General features: G+C 39.5%; 1 protein-coding gene across 6 annotated transcripts in view; it reads right to left on the reverse strand.

Moving 5' to 3' along the window:
* GOLGA1 (golgin A1) overlaps positions 1-14193 on the reverse strand; it is a 54827-nt gene that overhangs the window by 36977 nt on the left and 3657 nt on the right. For 5 of the 6 annotated variants that reach the window (XM_082403267.1, XM_082403265.1, XM_082403268.1 and 2 more), the window contains 7 exons: positions 10637-10727; positions 8568-8642; positions 7574-7671; positions 6137-6169; positions 3593-3721; positions 2435-2604; positions 1844-1955 (listed from right to left, as the gene is read on the reverse strand). In XM_082403267.1, the coding sequence (XP_082259393.1) occupies positions 1844-1955; positions 2435-2604; positions 3593-3721; positions 6137-6169; positions 7574-7671; positions 8568-8642; positions 10637-10727 (708 nt within the window). Of the gene's footprint in view, positions 1-1843; positions 1956-2434; positions 2605-3592; positions 3722-6136; positions 6170-7573; positions 7672-8567; positions 8643-10636; positions 10728-14193 lie in introns of those variants that run through there. The other variant, XM_082403270.1, reaches the window with a different exon arrangement.

Consider the following 14193-nt stretch of genomic DNA (forward strand, 5'->3'; position numbering starts at 1 on the left):
CTGTGTTACCCTTCCAGCCTTCTTCCACTTCCTTGAAGGCGCTACTCCCTTTACTGCCTCAGTTTCTGGGTTTATTGTTCATACTATTTCCTATTTAAAATTCTCTGCCATCATTCCTACCCCCACAAGCTTCAGTAGTTCATCTCAGTTCAAGTGTTACTTCCTCAAGGAAAGTGTTCTATGACTCCAACGCTAGATGATTTGATGCCCTCTTATAGGATCTCACAGCATCCTGTAGTTTTCCTTCACAGCAACACATCATAGTTTATCATTTTATATCTATGTGATTATTAATGTCTCACTTCCCCTCTAGACTAAATTCCACAAGGGCAAAGGTGGTATCTGTTTTGCTCACCCTAGTATTTCTAACACCCAGCACAGAGCACAGAGCTTGACACATAATAAAACTCAAATTATATTTTTAGAATGAATGAGGGAACTCAGTGGGACCAGAGTCTGGAAAATTACCTTTTCCAATTATGAAATGGATGGATGGTTCTAATATCAAACGGTCCCATGAATCCCGAAGTTTTGTGTCTGTTGTTCTCTCCAACCACCCTCACAAAATGTATTCTATACCCTTCTGTCTTCTCTGCTTCCTGCTGTCCTACCCATCCTTGAAATTCCAGTTCCTCCAGGAACAGTCCCTTGACTCCTGCACTGGAAATGCACTCTCCCTATGGCATATCCTTTGCATTTGAAAAATCTATTTCACTTATTTGGGACTTACTGAGTTGTGAACTTTTTCTTGTCAAACAGGAGGTTTGAGTTCTATCATGAAACAGTAGGCCTCTGAGACAAAACACTATAGGTGTCTAGATTTTCAGTTCACTGGGGGGAGGGACCTTCTATCACAGTCATTCATTTGTGTAAGATCTATTTACTGGGTGCTCCTTGTTGTGAGTCAACAAAGCCCCGTGGAACAAGCATGAGCTTTGGAGTAAGATTTGGGTTAGAATTCAGCTCTGTCACTTACCGTATAACTTTGAACAAGGTATATGACCTCTCTCGGCTTCTATTTAGGTATCTGTAAGTATGCTAATAGCTAGAAGGAGTATATAGACTTCTCTTTTACACAAATCTTACTGTACTGTAATAATACTGTAAGTCTCTGGTGCACTTGAGATTAGTGGTTCTCAGGGGATGAGGGTAGGGTTTTTGGTACCACCTGTTAGGGGGTGTTTTGTCAATATGAGGAGAAGGGCTGGCCTGTCAATGCCTGAAGGATGCTGCTGGCATTCAGAACACAGGGGCCAGGAATGCTAAATGTCCTGCAATGCATGGGACAATCATACAGTACAAATTGTTCTGCTCAAAATGGTAAGGAACACACCACTGAGAAGCACTACAGTCAATAATGATATTATTATTGTTCACCCTTATATTCTCAGAATTTAGCACGGGCCTAGAGTAGAAGGGCAAAAAATGTACGTTAGCCAAACAAAAAAACAAACAGTTATGATATCATTTATGTGCGTTTGAACAAATTGGATTAAAGCCACGTATGTCAAAGGTACAAGCCTAGCCACGTCAACCAGTGCTGTTGTGTCTTGTGCTCAAGGGTCCAAGACATAGTAGTTTACACATTTGAGTAGATCACATGGTATGCTTTGACAGTTCCTGTCCGGACAATACTGACCTCTTCTGTTAAGCAACCCTTGTTCAGCTACATGGCCCCTTCCATCTGGATGCAGCCTGGCTACACCAGGAACTAGGGCAATGTGGACTGCATGAGAAACAGAACTTTCACCAGCCACCCGGAGGCGAAAATTTCTGACAGATACAGTTTTTACCCCATTCATGAATCCTAGCAACTTGGGTCCACTCCTAGTCCTCTACTTACCTTTTGCAAATCAATGGAAAGTTGCTGAATGAAGGCTTGGAGTTCCTCTTCCTTCTGCTCCAGGGCTGTGATCTTATTTTCTGCACCTGTTTTTGAAGCTGTCACATGATCTCTTTATTGAAAGAAAGCAGACAATGAACAAATTTGGATATCCCACCTAAGACACATTCTTCTACAGGAAAAACACAGATGGTTCTTTACATGTCAGGGCTGCAAACATTAGCCTTGTGAAGATTATCAGTGGAAAAGACTCCTTCACTCTCTCTGAAGCAGAAGGCCCAAGAGAAAAATTCCACTCAGGTTTAGGCAAGAAATCCTGATCTACCTTTGGCTATTCAATAGCTTAGCAACTCTAAAACATACTAAATTGCTCGGCAGGGTTGGAGTGTCTGAGCCTAGGCAGGTGAAGGGGAATGAGGGTTTGGGGGAGGTAGGGGGGTCCTAAAGCCCTAGGCAGGTAAGGATAAGTCCAGAAGACTGCCAGAATTAAGATCAGAAAGTGCTACAGTGAGCAATGGGGAAAGACAGGTTGGCTGTAACCAGAGCTACACTAACACCGCTACCCATGTGCCCCACAGACCAAGCAAGAACCTCTGCTCTTCCAGCGTTGAGTAGTTTCTCTGAAGTTCTTCTATCTTCTGGCTTAAGTCTGCTGACATCTGGTTGGAGATCATCAACTCCTCCTGGGTGCGACTAAGTTCTCTGGTACGTGCTTCCAATTCTTGCTCCATTTTCCCCAAACTTTCTTCTTTTTTTAAAAGCTGATACAAAGATAGAAAGTTTCACTGGACCACTACTAAGAAATACACTTGTAAAAAAATCTGGACAAGGACTTCCCTGATGGTCCAGTGGTTAAGAATCCGCCTTCCAATGCAGGGGACGCGGTTCGATCCCTGGTCAGGGAAGATCCCACAGGCCATGGGCAACTAAGCCCACATGCCCCAACTACTGAGCCTGCGCGTCTCAACTAGAGAGCCTGCGTGCTGCAAACTACAGAGCCCACGTGCTCCGGAGCCCACGTGCCACAACTGGAGAGAAGCCCACATGTCACGATGAAGATCCCGCGTGCCGCAACTAAGACCCGACGCAGCCAAAAATAATAAAAATAAAATAAATAAATTAAAAATAAAATCTGGAAAAAAAAAAATCTGGAACTTCCCTGGCGGTGCAGTGGTTAAGAATCCACCTGCCAATGCAGGGGACAGGGGTTCGATCCCTGGTCTGGGAAGATCCCACGTGCTGCGGAGCAACTAAGCCCATGTGCCACAACTACTGAGCCTGCGCTCTACAGCCCACGAGCCACAACTACTGAAGCCCGCACGCCCAGAGCCTACGCTCTGCAACAAGAGAAGCCACCGCAATGAGAAGTCTGCGCACCACAACGAAGAGTAGCCCCCGCTCGCCGCAACTAGAGAAAGCCCGCGCGCAACAACGAAGACCCAATGCAGCCAAAAATAAATTAATTAATTAATAAGTTAATTAATTACCAAAAATCTGGACCAATAAGGCAAGCTTTCATAACATTTTTGTGAGCTTAGAAGGGGTCTCATATGCCCAGTAGTTTAAAAAGAAAAAGGAAATACATTCCAAACAGAACTTTCCCACTTTAACAAACTGAAAAACATACAAATATGATTAATATCAAAGACAACTAAGGTATGCTTATCAGCAGTTAGAGGGTGATGACTAGCAAGATCAGCGTAACTAATCATCTATTCAGGATTTAGCTTCTAAAACAAAAACGCGTACCATGTGCTTTACTTTACTTAGTTCCTGCTGCTGGAACCCCTCTAATTCATCCATTTCATCTCTCCTTTGGAAAAGATTCAAACTCTGGTTCTTCATTTCCTGTAACTGAGCTGTCAGAAACCTTTTATCCTATGCAAAAGAAAATATCAGCTCAGGCAACTAGGACATTAGACATCCGTATTATATAAGCAGAATTCTTAATAAAGGAAAATCTGAAGACAATTTCTTGTCAGTAGCAATAATACATTGATAATGGGAAGCTTTACGGTAATTATTTACAAAATTATCTATAAATTCTTTAAGTTAGAAATAAATATGTTTTAAATGGTAGTTGTGAAAAGGGGAACAAGAGCAACAATTACTTAATACTTGAAAAGTGCTTAAGTTTGATTAGCAATTCCAGATATCCATTTTACATGTCTATCTCAATGACATACTGAACTGGCTGAATAACATGAATAACTGGAACAAGACTGAATGCTCTTAAAAAATTAGATGCATTTGAGTAGAACTAATATTGGTTAGTAAGTTCAGATAGCAAGTCAACAAAAATTAGACATGACTGGTGTCAGGAGGTTACAATTTACTAAATAATAGCTTCCCGAGATGGATTCTCTTCAGGACAAACCCTGTTGTCACAGTTTCCAATTCTTGATTAAAAAGAAATTAAAACGGGGGGGAGGGGTGGTGGGACTGGGAGATTGGGATTGACACATATACACTAATATGTATAAAATGGATAACTAATAAGGACCTGCTGTATAAAAAATAAATTTAAAAAAAATTTTTTAAAAAAGAACTTGCTGTATAAAAAAATTAAATTAAATTAAAAAAAAAAAAGAAATTGAAACAGTCTAAAAATAACACTTCCAAAAATCACAGTGGCTTAAAAGACCTACATAGATGCCTCATTACTCTTTCCTGGTCTAAAATATTTCCCAACCCCTCCTGCGGTAGGGCGGGGGGATGGAGAGAAAAGCTCTTAGTGAACTGAAGTAGATTTTATTTAGTTCAGTTCTATATGGATTCCCCCTTTACCGTAATTTTAAAAGATGAAAAAGTAGTCCAATGAGAATTCAACCGCTACAATCTTAAGAGTTTCTTTCAAGACAAGAAAACTTTAACCTAACCCATACCTTCATATTTAAGAAGACCATAATTAACACCATGTTTAGATATATTTTTTTTAAGCACAAGTTTCTTCGAGACATAGCTTGACTTTTCTGTAATTCTTTCCTACATAAATACGTTAAGGCATTCTGATAGCTTGGGTAATCAGATTTCTACAGAACACACAAAGAAAATCGCTGGTTTAACTTGGTGTTTCATCCCAAGAATGGGGCAATAATAAAACTCATCTGTTTAATAAAATTAACAGTAAATATATTTTACAACTGAATATATCAATCTAAGAAATAATTTTCTGGACTTCCCTGGCGGTCCAGCAGTTAGGACTCTGTGCTCCCAATGCAGGGGGCACGGGTTCAATCCCTGGTTGGGGAACTAAGATCCTGCATGCCACATGGCGTGGCAAAAAAAAAAAAAAGAAAAAGAAAAGAAATAATTTTCTACCATAAAGAGTAACTTAGGAGTACTCAATGAAAACAAGGAATGAATTAGGAAGCAGCACATAATGTGGGCTGAGCAAATTGACTATTGATTATTTTAAATTAAAATGTGTTTCTAATTGTAGGTGTGAAATTTAATCTTCCTGTTCATGTCTGGGAGCCAGGAATACATTACATAAGGCACCTACACAGTGTTACACAAGCTATGGTGCTGGAATAATCAATTCTCCTCATCTGTGTCTAGCTAAGAGGTTCTCTTATCTACTCAATGCTGAGCCTTCAGAAATGCCCTCCTTCCCCACTGCATCCTCAAAAAGTATTCCTAATGTTACCATTGTGTCAATCAGAGCCCCAGCAGGAAAGGGACTCAAAGTAGATATTCTGCAGACAGTCTAATAAAGGGACTTTTCAAAGCTGTGGGTGGGGTAAGAAAACCCAAAAGAGATGATGTGCTAGTAACAGTTGGGTATAAAGGGGCAAAGGGATAAATAGGTTATAAGAAACACAGAAAGAGAAACTCTATCAGAGGGTGAACCAAAGGTCCAGCTGAAGCTGTGACCTTTGGCCATGGGATGCAACCAAACTGAAGGGATCTCACATGGAGATGGCTGGGGGAATAAACTTCCCGACCACGCTCTTCCACACATAGTTCTTTTTGTGTTCCCCACTGGCATACTTAATTAGAAGCCAGAGGGCAATGGAGCCCTGCTGATGCATTCCCTATCAGTCTTCAGATACACAGAGAAAGGTAGGAGAGGAGGTGGAGAGTGTATCTGGAGGGGCAAACAAAAGATATCCAGTACACCCACCAAGAAAAAGGAAGACATGAGCTTTCTAAGTCAGTGTCTAATCACCCAGTGCCCTGCTTCCAAGAGGTGGTATAGCCATCAGTGTACTAGGTACTGGAGAAAGCATTTTCCAAGCCCCAGAGAAGAGGCCAACATTCACAATGAGACAGAAACAAAGATGAACTAACCTTTTCAAGCTGATCCATTTTTTCTGACCATTCCTAAAACAAAACAATAAAAAAGTACAGTTTCCAGGGTAGAGTATCAATAATATCAAGATCTTAAGAAAACAAAATAACCCTCTCCACCCAAAGCAACCAATCAACCAAACAAAACAGCAAATATAAAGAAAGTCAAGAGTCCTAAAAGGAAAAAAAAATGAACTTTATATAAAATTCTAAAGCACATACATAAGCCTGCAAATTTCTACTAAGCAGAGCACCCAAACAAGGCTGTATCTGATGTTCTGATGCAGCTTTCAGCTTATTCCTGAGTATTTTTCTATGAGTACTATTATTATTTCTTGGGAGTGGGTAGCTGGGACCAGCTGTGTTGGTAATTCCACAACTGTTATATAAAAATTAATTCACTGAAAAACAGGCGGGGGGCAGGGGTTGTCTTCAGCAGCCCCCGATCATTATTTTCCTTCTCATTTTCACTTTACCAATATCTTTTACGCCATCTGATAAAAGTTAAAGGAGAAGGGATTATGCCCCTTATTCACCAATCACAGAAGACGGGAAAAATAACCACTGGCACAAAAGGCTACATCTCAGCTGCCTACAGTCAGAGTCCACCGATTTTAGATTCTCTCTTCATTTATGTACATTCATATCTCAGTTATTCACTAATTATTGGCGAATGATGTTTTTTTTCTGGCTAGTAAATGTCTGACATGACTAATACACACTGTAAAACAAGTCAACCAACCACCCCACCTACTGCAGATGAAATAATGTATTTTCTTAAAATGAAATATAATAAATTGACCCTGTCTTAATAAATCAGAATTATCATTACACTATTTTAATGCTTATCTTAAATTTAAAATGCCATTGAACAAAATATACTTTATAATTATTGTAACAGCCAGTAATAGTATTAGTTTCTTATTTTCATTCATTCAGCATCGTTCAGTGGATGGTTCTACTGAGATTACAGAAGTTCCTCTCAGTCTAGTTGGCTGGGGATGAAGAAACTTGGGACAGAGGTTGTAACAACTATGTACTCCATGGATAATCACTAGCTTGACAGCATCTTCTCCACTATAAAGGCAAGTGTTTTGGGACTAGGCTTTCAGACAGGTTTTTGGAGGACAGAGACCTTTTTCCTTATCTTGGGGCTCACCACCAGATTACGAACACACTACTTTCCTCTCCATTTTAAAAAGTTATACAGTTTGGAAAATGATACTCTCACATTATGGACACACTTCATGATTATAACTGTAAAGTTCCTTAATAATTTCCCACCCTAAGGCCAAATGAAATCTCAAAGAACTTATATAGCATTCCTTTTCTCCTGGGTTGTAAATATCTTCTACCAGGTTTATGGCATGATTTTTGAAATCATGTCACTAAGTGAAATCTTTCCACCAGCCTTGGTCAGTGCCACATATAAAATACCTGGTCCTTTCTGGCTAATGCCAAAGCCAGTCCTTCTGCCATTTTGGCTCTGTTGGCTTGGAATGTCTCATTCTGCTCTTGAAATTTCCGCATGGAAGCTGTTAACAAAGAGGCTCTATTTGAGATATGGAGATATTTCAGAAACAGCATGTCAAATAGCCCATGTGATTACTTTACAACTGTCACCTAACAAAAAAGGCCAAGGTCACAGAGTGGATTATGAGACTGGGAAAAACCTGACCCATCTTGACTTTCCCAGAATCTTTTGCCCTTAGTAACAGACCACAGTTTTGTTTTAGCTTGTTTCCAATTGTTCTTGGTTTTTTTGTCAAGTATATACATTTAGGAAGATGCCAAAGGGTAACTTTTTAAATGATACAGTGATAGAACACTGAGTTAGGTAGGTTGCCAGAAAACACCAATGCTATTGCTAAGTGATGGCTACTACTACTTTATCAGAATTACAACAAAAAGTCAAAAAAAGCAAAACAAAAAAACCCTTTCTTCCACTTTATTTTGCTTAAAAAATTTTTTTTAGTATATATTATATCAACAAAAAATAACTTTCTACTTCTGTTAGCATCTTTTTTTGGATTGAACCCAAAGGAGAACATATGATTTAGGGTAAACTAAACAAAATGTATGTATTGAACAAAGCAGCAATGAAGCTATGGCTAGAACCAAAGTTTCTTAATGTAGGCCCAAGGACCAGGCACTTGATTTTACTAAAACCTAAGGGCAGCCAATAAACCAGTCAACTGGATGAGATACATAATAACCTTCTCCTAAGAAGCATGCCCATAAGGCAACATAAGGATGAATTGTATGCTTATAACTATCAGATAAATGTTATATCAACTTGATTAAGAAGTACACTACTTATAAAATAAAGATTTGGGCTATGAAGAAGGACAAACTTAACCATACGCTATTGTTTCATTTCAAAAACCTAAACCCTGGAAAGATTGAAAAAAGCAGGAAAAAAAATACGTACAATCCTGGTGTTTTTCTAATGCAATTTCAAGCTTCTCTTTTATCTTCTGCAAATTTCGGACCTGTTCAGCATAGTCTTGGATGAGGAGGGTGACGCACATACCAGGAATGGACAAACATCAGGAAAGGAAGTTAATTAAACAAAAAGAAATGAATGAAAATGATGATGATTTTCTCAACCTGAAAACCATTCCTGTTAAGGAAAGCTGGGCAGACAGCCTCCCATTAACAATGAACAACACAGGCAAACAGGTATAGTACAAACTACCCACAGTGTAAATGGTGAATACAAACAGGCAGATTTGTTCAGCCTTGAGAGAGAACAAGAACTGGGCCTGGTCTGGTCATCAGAAATGCCCCGCCATGAAAACCACTATTATCTCATTACTTAATTTCCAATCTCAGTTTTCACCTTCCTTTCCAGTCTTAGCAGTAGGACAGATCAAAGGGAATTCACTGAACAGCTCACTTATAGTCCATACAACTGAGTGACAGTGGTTAGGGCAATAGCAAACATCTTACCACAGTATTGCCTTTGCAATAAAAGTAATTAATTCTCTAGAAAAGTCAGCTTCCTTTCTACACAGAACTGAGCTGCCTATGACATATTAAAGGTGAAAGTCAGAATTAATTACCTTGGTAGCCAAAGAAGATAGTATGGTATAGTGGAAAAGTAGACAGGCTTTAGTTCAAATCCCAACTCTGTCAGTCCTTAGCTGAGAGACCTTAAGCAAATTATTGATCCTAAGTATTAGTTTCTTCATTTATGAAATGATGATATTAATTTATCTACCTCAAAGGATGTATCAGATAATAAACTAAATGTTCTATATGCCTTAATTATAAAATAAACTAAGTGCTTTAAGCACGTTGCACACAATGCTCAATAAAGGGTAGCTGATACTGTGGTTGTTGTTATTATTCATACTGAGCCTGTAGGTAAATACCCAGGACATAAGTGGGCTTAATAAATGTTAGTCCTCTTCCCTGTCTCTCCTCTAACATCAGTCAAGCACAAACTATTTAGGGGAGATCCATATTACCTTAGAGCTTTCTCCCCAACACTGAACAAATATAAAGTTACTTCACCTCTGTTACTGATATTACTTACAGGTAGGGGTAACAGGATAATAACAATTGAGTTTAAAGCAGACTGTAGTGGTTTGGATCCGAGCTCTACCACCTACTACCTCTGTGACCTTAATCTCACTAAGTCTTGTTAGGCTAGAGTGAGAACAAAATGAGATAATGGACTATCTAGGAGCTGTGAGTTATACTATGTACCTTTGATAACTACACAAACACAAATATTTCACATACAACTTGGTGAATTTTGTAGTCTGTTGCTTTCATTCCAGTAAAATGGGCATAAGGCCAAGGGACAAAAACAAACACAGAAGCCATTTACCACTTCACAGGCTGAAGTTTTCAAAATGTATCTACTGGCAGAAACCAAAATAAGAACTCACAACTCTATCACAAATATGCCCTGCTCAGGCAAAGAATATAATAGGAGTTGTGTAAATTGTAAACTGCACATAAAAGACATGAGAGTTATAGCTTCTATACAGGTGCTGAAGTTAGAAATACCATTGAAAAGTAGCCCAAAGACCCAGAACGACATTACACAGGTGATATGTATCTGTAGCAAGTGGCAACGTAGCACCAAACCCTGTCTGGTGCTGAAGAATCCAACATCTGTTGGCCATTCCCTAAATATGCTATCTCCTAACCCTCTCCACCTGAAAGCAAGCTAGGCTAATGGGTGAAAGATAGTTAAATCTACATATACTTTTAATACCTTTTATATCCACGGCTAGAAATCTCAGGAGCAGAAAAACGTAAGTTTTGGGTTTTTTTTTTAACTTTAAAACTCAGTTTTGAATTTACACTATTCAGTACACTAACAAAAGAAGGGATTAAAGGGGGTACAAGTTGCTCCTTTTTGACTGAGAATATCAAAATATGTCAAAATAACTGTAAGGTTATGCTATTTGGCTTTTTTATAGGGAAAGCGGGTCAGGCAAGGCAAGTTTCCTTTGTTTGCTTCTTATGAGTTCTTAGACATACCAGAAAGCCTGGCCTCTAATTTCCGTATCTGTTCATTTCTTCTCAAAAGCTGGGATGAAAGATCTTCTCTGGAGCTGCTTCCATCAGATGCCTGTTGAGACAGATAAAAGAGGTTGTATTCATGCCTGGGTTTTTAGCAGCGTGAGACCACGATATTCAATCAGAAAGCAACAACTCTTATTTTAGGTTTGGTTACACTTTAAGTGATAACTGAAAAGTTTCTCTAACTATAAAGTAGAAGCAACACTACCTCCATCTATAATGTGAGGAGATACAAGATGCAAAACAGATAAATTGTGTGTGTGTGTGCGTCTGCGTGCACACACTACTGGAATACACAGTGGTAAACAAATCCATTATGATCATATTACACCAAGTACATAATACAAAAAAATATATTTTCCGATAAAAAAGTAAATCACTTTATTTTTCCAAAGGTAAAATCCTGAGGTAAAGGGAAGAAGGTTCTTTAGCAAGGGATCAAAGGCTGGTTGGTCTGTGATGAAGAATCTATCACTAATATTGATAAAGTTTCAGTATCTTCATCTATAAAACAAAGGGATATCAATCTGTAGCTGTAAAATGCATCAAAAACTTTAGCAGATAATATACATTCAGTAAATCACTATATTAATGAGACATCAAATTTTCCCAATAATTTAGATTATCTTAAAACATATGTGCACTACTACTACTTTGGGCACTGCTTACTACTGCTAATAAATAAGTCACTTTATCTTTCTACTTTTGATTATAAAATTTTAAAAATAAAGAAGAGTAAGGAGGGTGGTTTAATGAACACTCTCTCTCTACTTTAACAACTGCTGATTTTTCCCATATTTGCTTCATCAATTTTTATTCTACTATAGTACTTTAAATAGCAGACATTGACATTTCATCCTAAATATTTTGATAAACATTTCTAAAATATAAGGACATTTTCCTTTATAGCCACAATACCATTATTATACCTAACAAAATTAAGAATAATAGTATCTAATATCCAGTCTTCAGTCTTCCCCATTTACTGCCAAAATGTATTTAAAGGTGGTTGAACAACTCATTTTAAATATTCATTTACCCACTGAGCCACTTACTCGTCCACTATGGAGGGTATAGTTAAAAGGGAGTCTCAGGAGGCGGAAGGCCCAGGTTCAAGTCCCATCTTCACCACTTACAAACTACAAGAACTTGGACCAATTACTTAACTTCTCTGTGCACTGGTTTCGTCCCATGTAAAATGTGATAACAGGGGCTTCCCTGGTGGCGCAGTGGTTGAGAGTCTGCCTGCCGGTGCAGGGGACGCGGGTTCGAGCCCTGGTCTGGGAGGATCCCACATGCCGCGGAGCAACTCGGCCCGTGAGCCACAATTACTGAGCCTGCGCGTCTGGAGCCTGTGCTCCGCAACAAGAGAGGCCACGACAGTGAGAGGCCCGCGCGCACTGCGGTGAAGAGTGGCCCCCGCTTGCCGCAGCTGGGGAAGGCCCTCGCACAGAAGTGAAGACCCAACACAGCCATAAATAAATACATAAATTAAAAAAAAAAATGTGATAACAAACATAACCTACGTCACAAAGCTGTGATGAGGATTAAATAAATCAATACTTGTCAGGTCTTGAAAACACAGTCTGCACGTAATTAGCTTTAATACGTGTCATCTGTTAGTAGTACACGTTATGATTATTACTGTCAGTGAGACATCTATTCTTAGCACTGTGCTAAGCACTGGGAACAGTGGTGAAACGGAGTCCCAATCTAAAACAGCAGCAGCTGCAGCAACTACGAATTACGAAGTGCTTATCAAGGGCCAGGCACTATACTAAGTGTTTTATATACTATGCAGAAAAGAGTTAACATCCCAGGCCTGAGACTGCTATCCTTGGCAAGGCCTGCTTGTAAGGCGAGCCCTTGGCTGGCCTGTGAGAACTTAGATTTTACAAGGGTTCTCACCATTCCTGGTAAGAATGGCTCACTGTACCTAAACTAATTGTGCCAAAAATATGGTTTATGCTGAACACCTGTTTTCGTTCTGGGAGTCTGGAATTTTGGTAAATGCTAGGCAGAGGGTGCCTATATGACTAGCCTCCAGTAAAATTCCTGGGCACTGAGTCTCTAATGAGCTTCCTTGATAGACAACATTTTATCCTGTGTTGTCACAATTCCTTGCTGAGGGAAATAAGTGTGCCCTATGCAACTCCACTGGGAGAGGACTCTTGGAAGCCTGTGCCTGGTTTCCTCCAGACTTTGTTCATGCACCTTTTCCCTTTGCTAATTTTGCTTTGTAGTAAATGTTTTTACTGTGATAAACGATAGCAGTGAGCAAAACTATATGCTGAGTCCTGTGAGTTCTTTTAATGAATAATCGAACCTAGGGGAGAACCTTGCCTGCCCGCCCTGCCCCAACACACATACTTTAATAAAGACAGGTATAGTTCCTATCTCCATTTTATAGATGTGGAAATTAAGGCATAGAAAAGTGACAAAAAATTTGCCCAAGGTCACACAATAACGATGAAAGAGGAATCAAATCCAGGTCTGCCTCCATAACCTGGCCTGAGTTCCTAACTGTTACTCTACTGCCTCTCATGAAGCTCCCAGTTTAGTGGGAGAGACAAACAAGCAAATCATCAACAACAATGCAGTGTAACAGAGGATATAAGAGACAAGGGACCAAATTCAGCCAGTAGGGATAAAGAGTAGAGGGGGTGAGATGGGCAGGTTGGGTCAAGGGGGCTTCCTGGAAGTAACATGTGAGCCAAGTCTTGAAGGATGCACAAAAGTATGTCAGAGGAATTCAGAAGTGAGAGGAGGACACAGGAGAAATTCCAGAGAGAGGAGACAGCATATGCAAACATTTGTAGGCATGATGGAAAGTTGTCCATTCCATAAAGTACATTAAGTTCAATATGGCTGGAGCACAGGGTGTAGGAAAGTAGAATGAGATAAAGGTAGGATGGGTTAGCTGTGACAAGACCACAGGGGTTTACCATTATACTATAATAATGACTTTGCACTTCATCCTGCAGATGATGGGGAAGCCACTGAGGAGTTTTAAGCATGGAGAGACATGAACAGGTCCGCTTTGGGGAGTTATTGGAGCCAGGAGGCCCAGATAGGCTACCACATTTGTCCACAAAAGAAAGACAGCCTGAAATAAAATGGAAGTAAAATGTACTACTAGTAAATGGAGTACAAAGGGTAAGTTTGAGTCAGGAGATGGAAGCCAAAATACTTGCTGACTAATTGGACACCAAGAAGTGAAGAAGCGAAGAGTCTAAAATGTCTCCAAGGTTTCTTGCTGGTGACTTGGGGGACGAAGTGGAAATGTGGAAATGGAGTTAATGAATTCAGTTTTGTTCATGTTAGAATTTGAGATACCAGAGGAAAGGCACCTGGTCGGAGAAATATATGCAATGGGATATAAAGGTCTGGAGATAGGGAGTGAAGATCAGAATGTATACATAAATAAGTTCAAACAGATAACTTTAGAAGTCACACAGCAAAGTATTTCCTGAATTCAGGCCAATCTCCATATCTGGAATACATTCAAGATGAGA

The sequence above is a fragment of the Balaenoptera borealis genome (assembly GCF_965194805.1).
Source record: "Balaenoptera borealis genome assembly, chromosome: 8".
Lineage (NCBI taxonomy): Eukaryota > Metazoa > Chordata > Mammalia > Artiodactyla > Balaenopteridae > Balaenoptera > Balaenoptera borealis.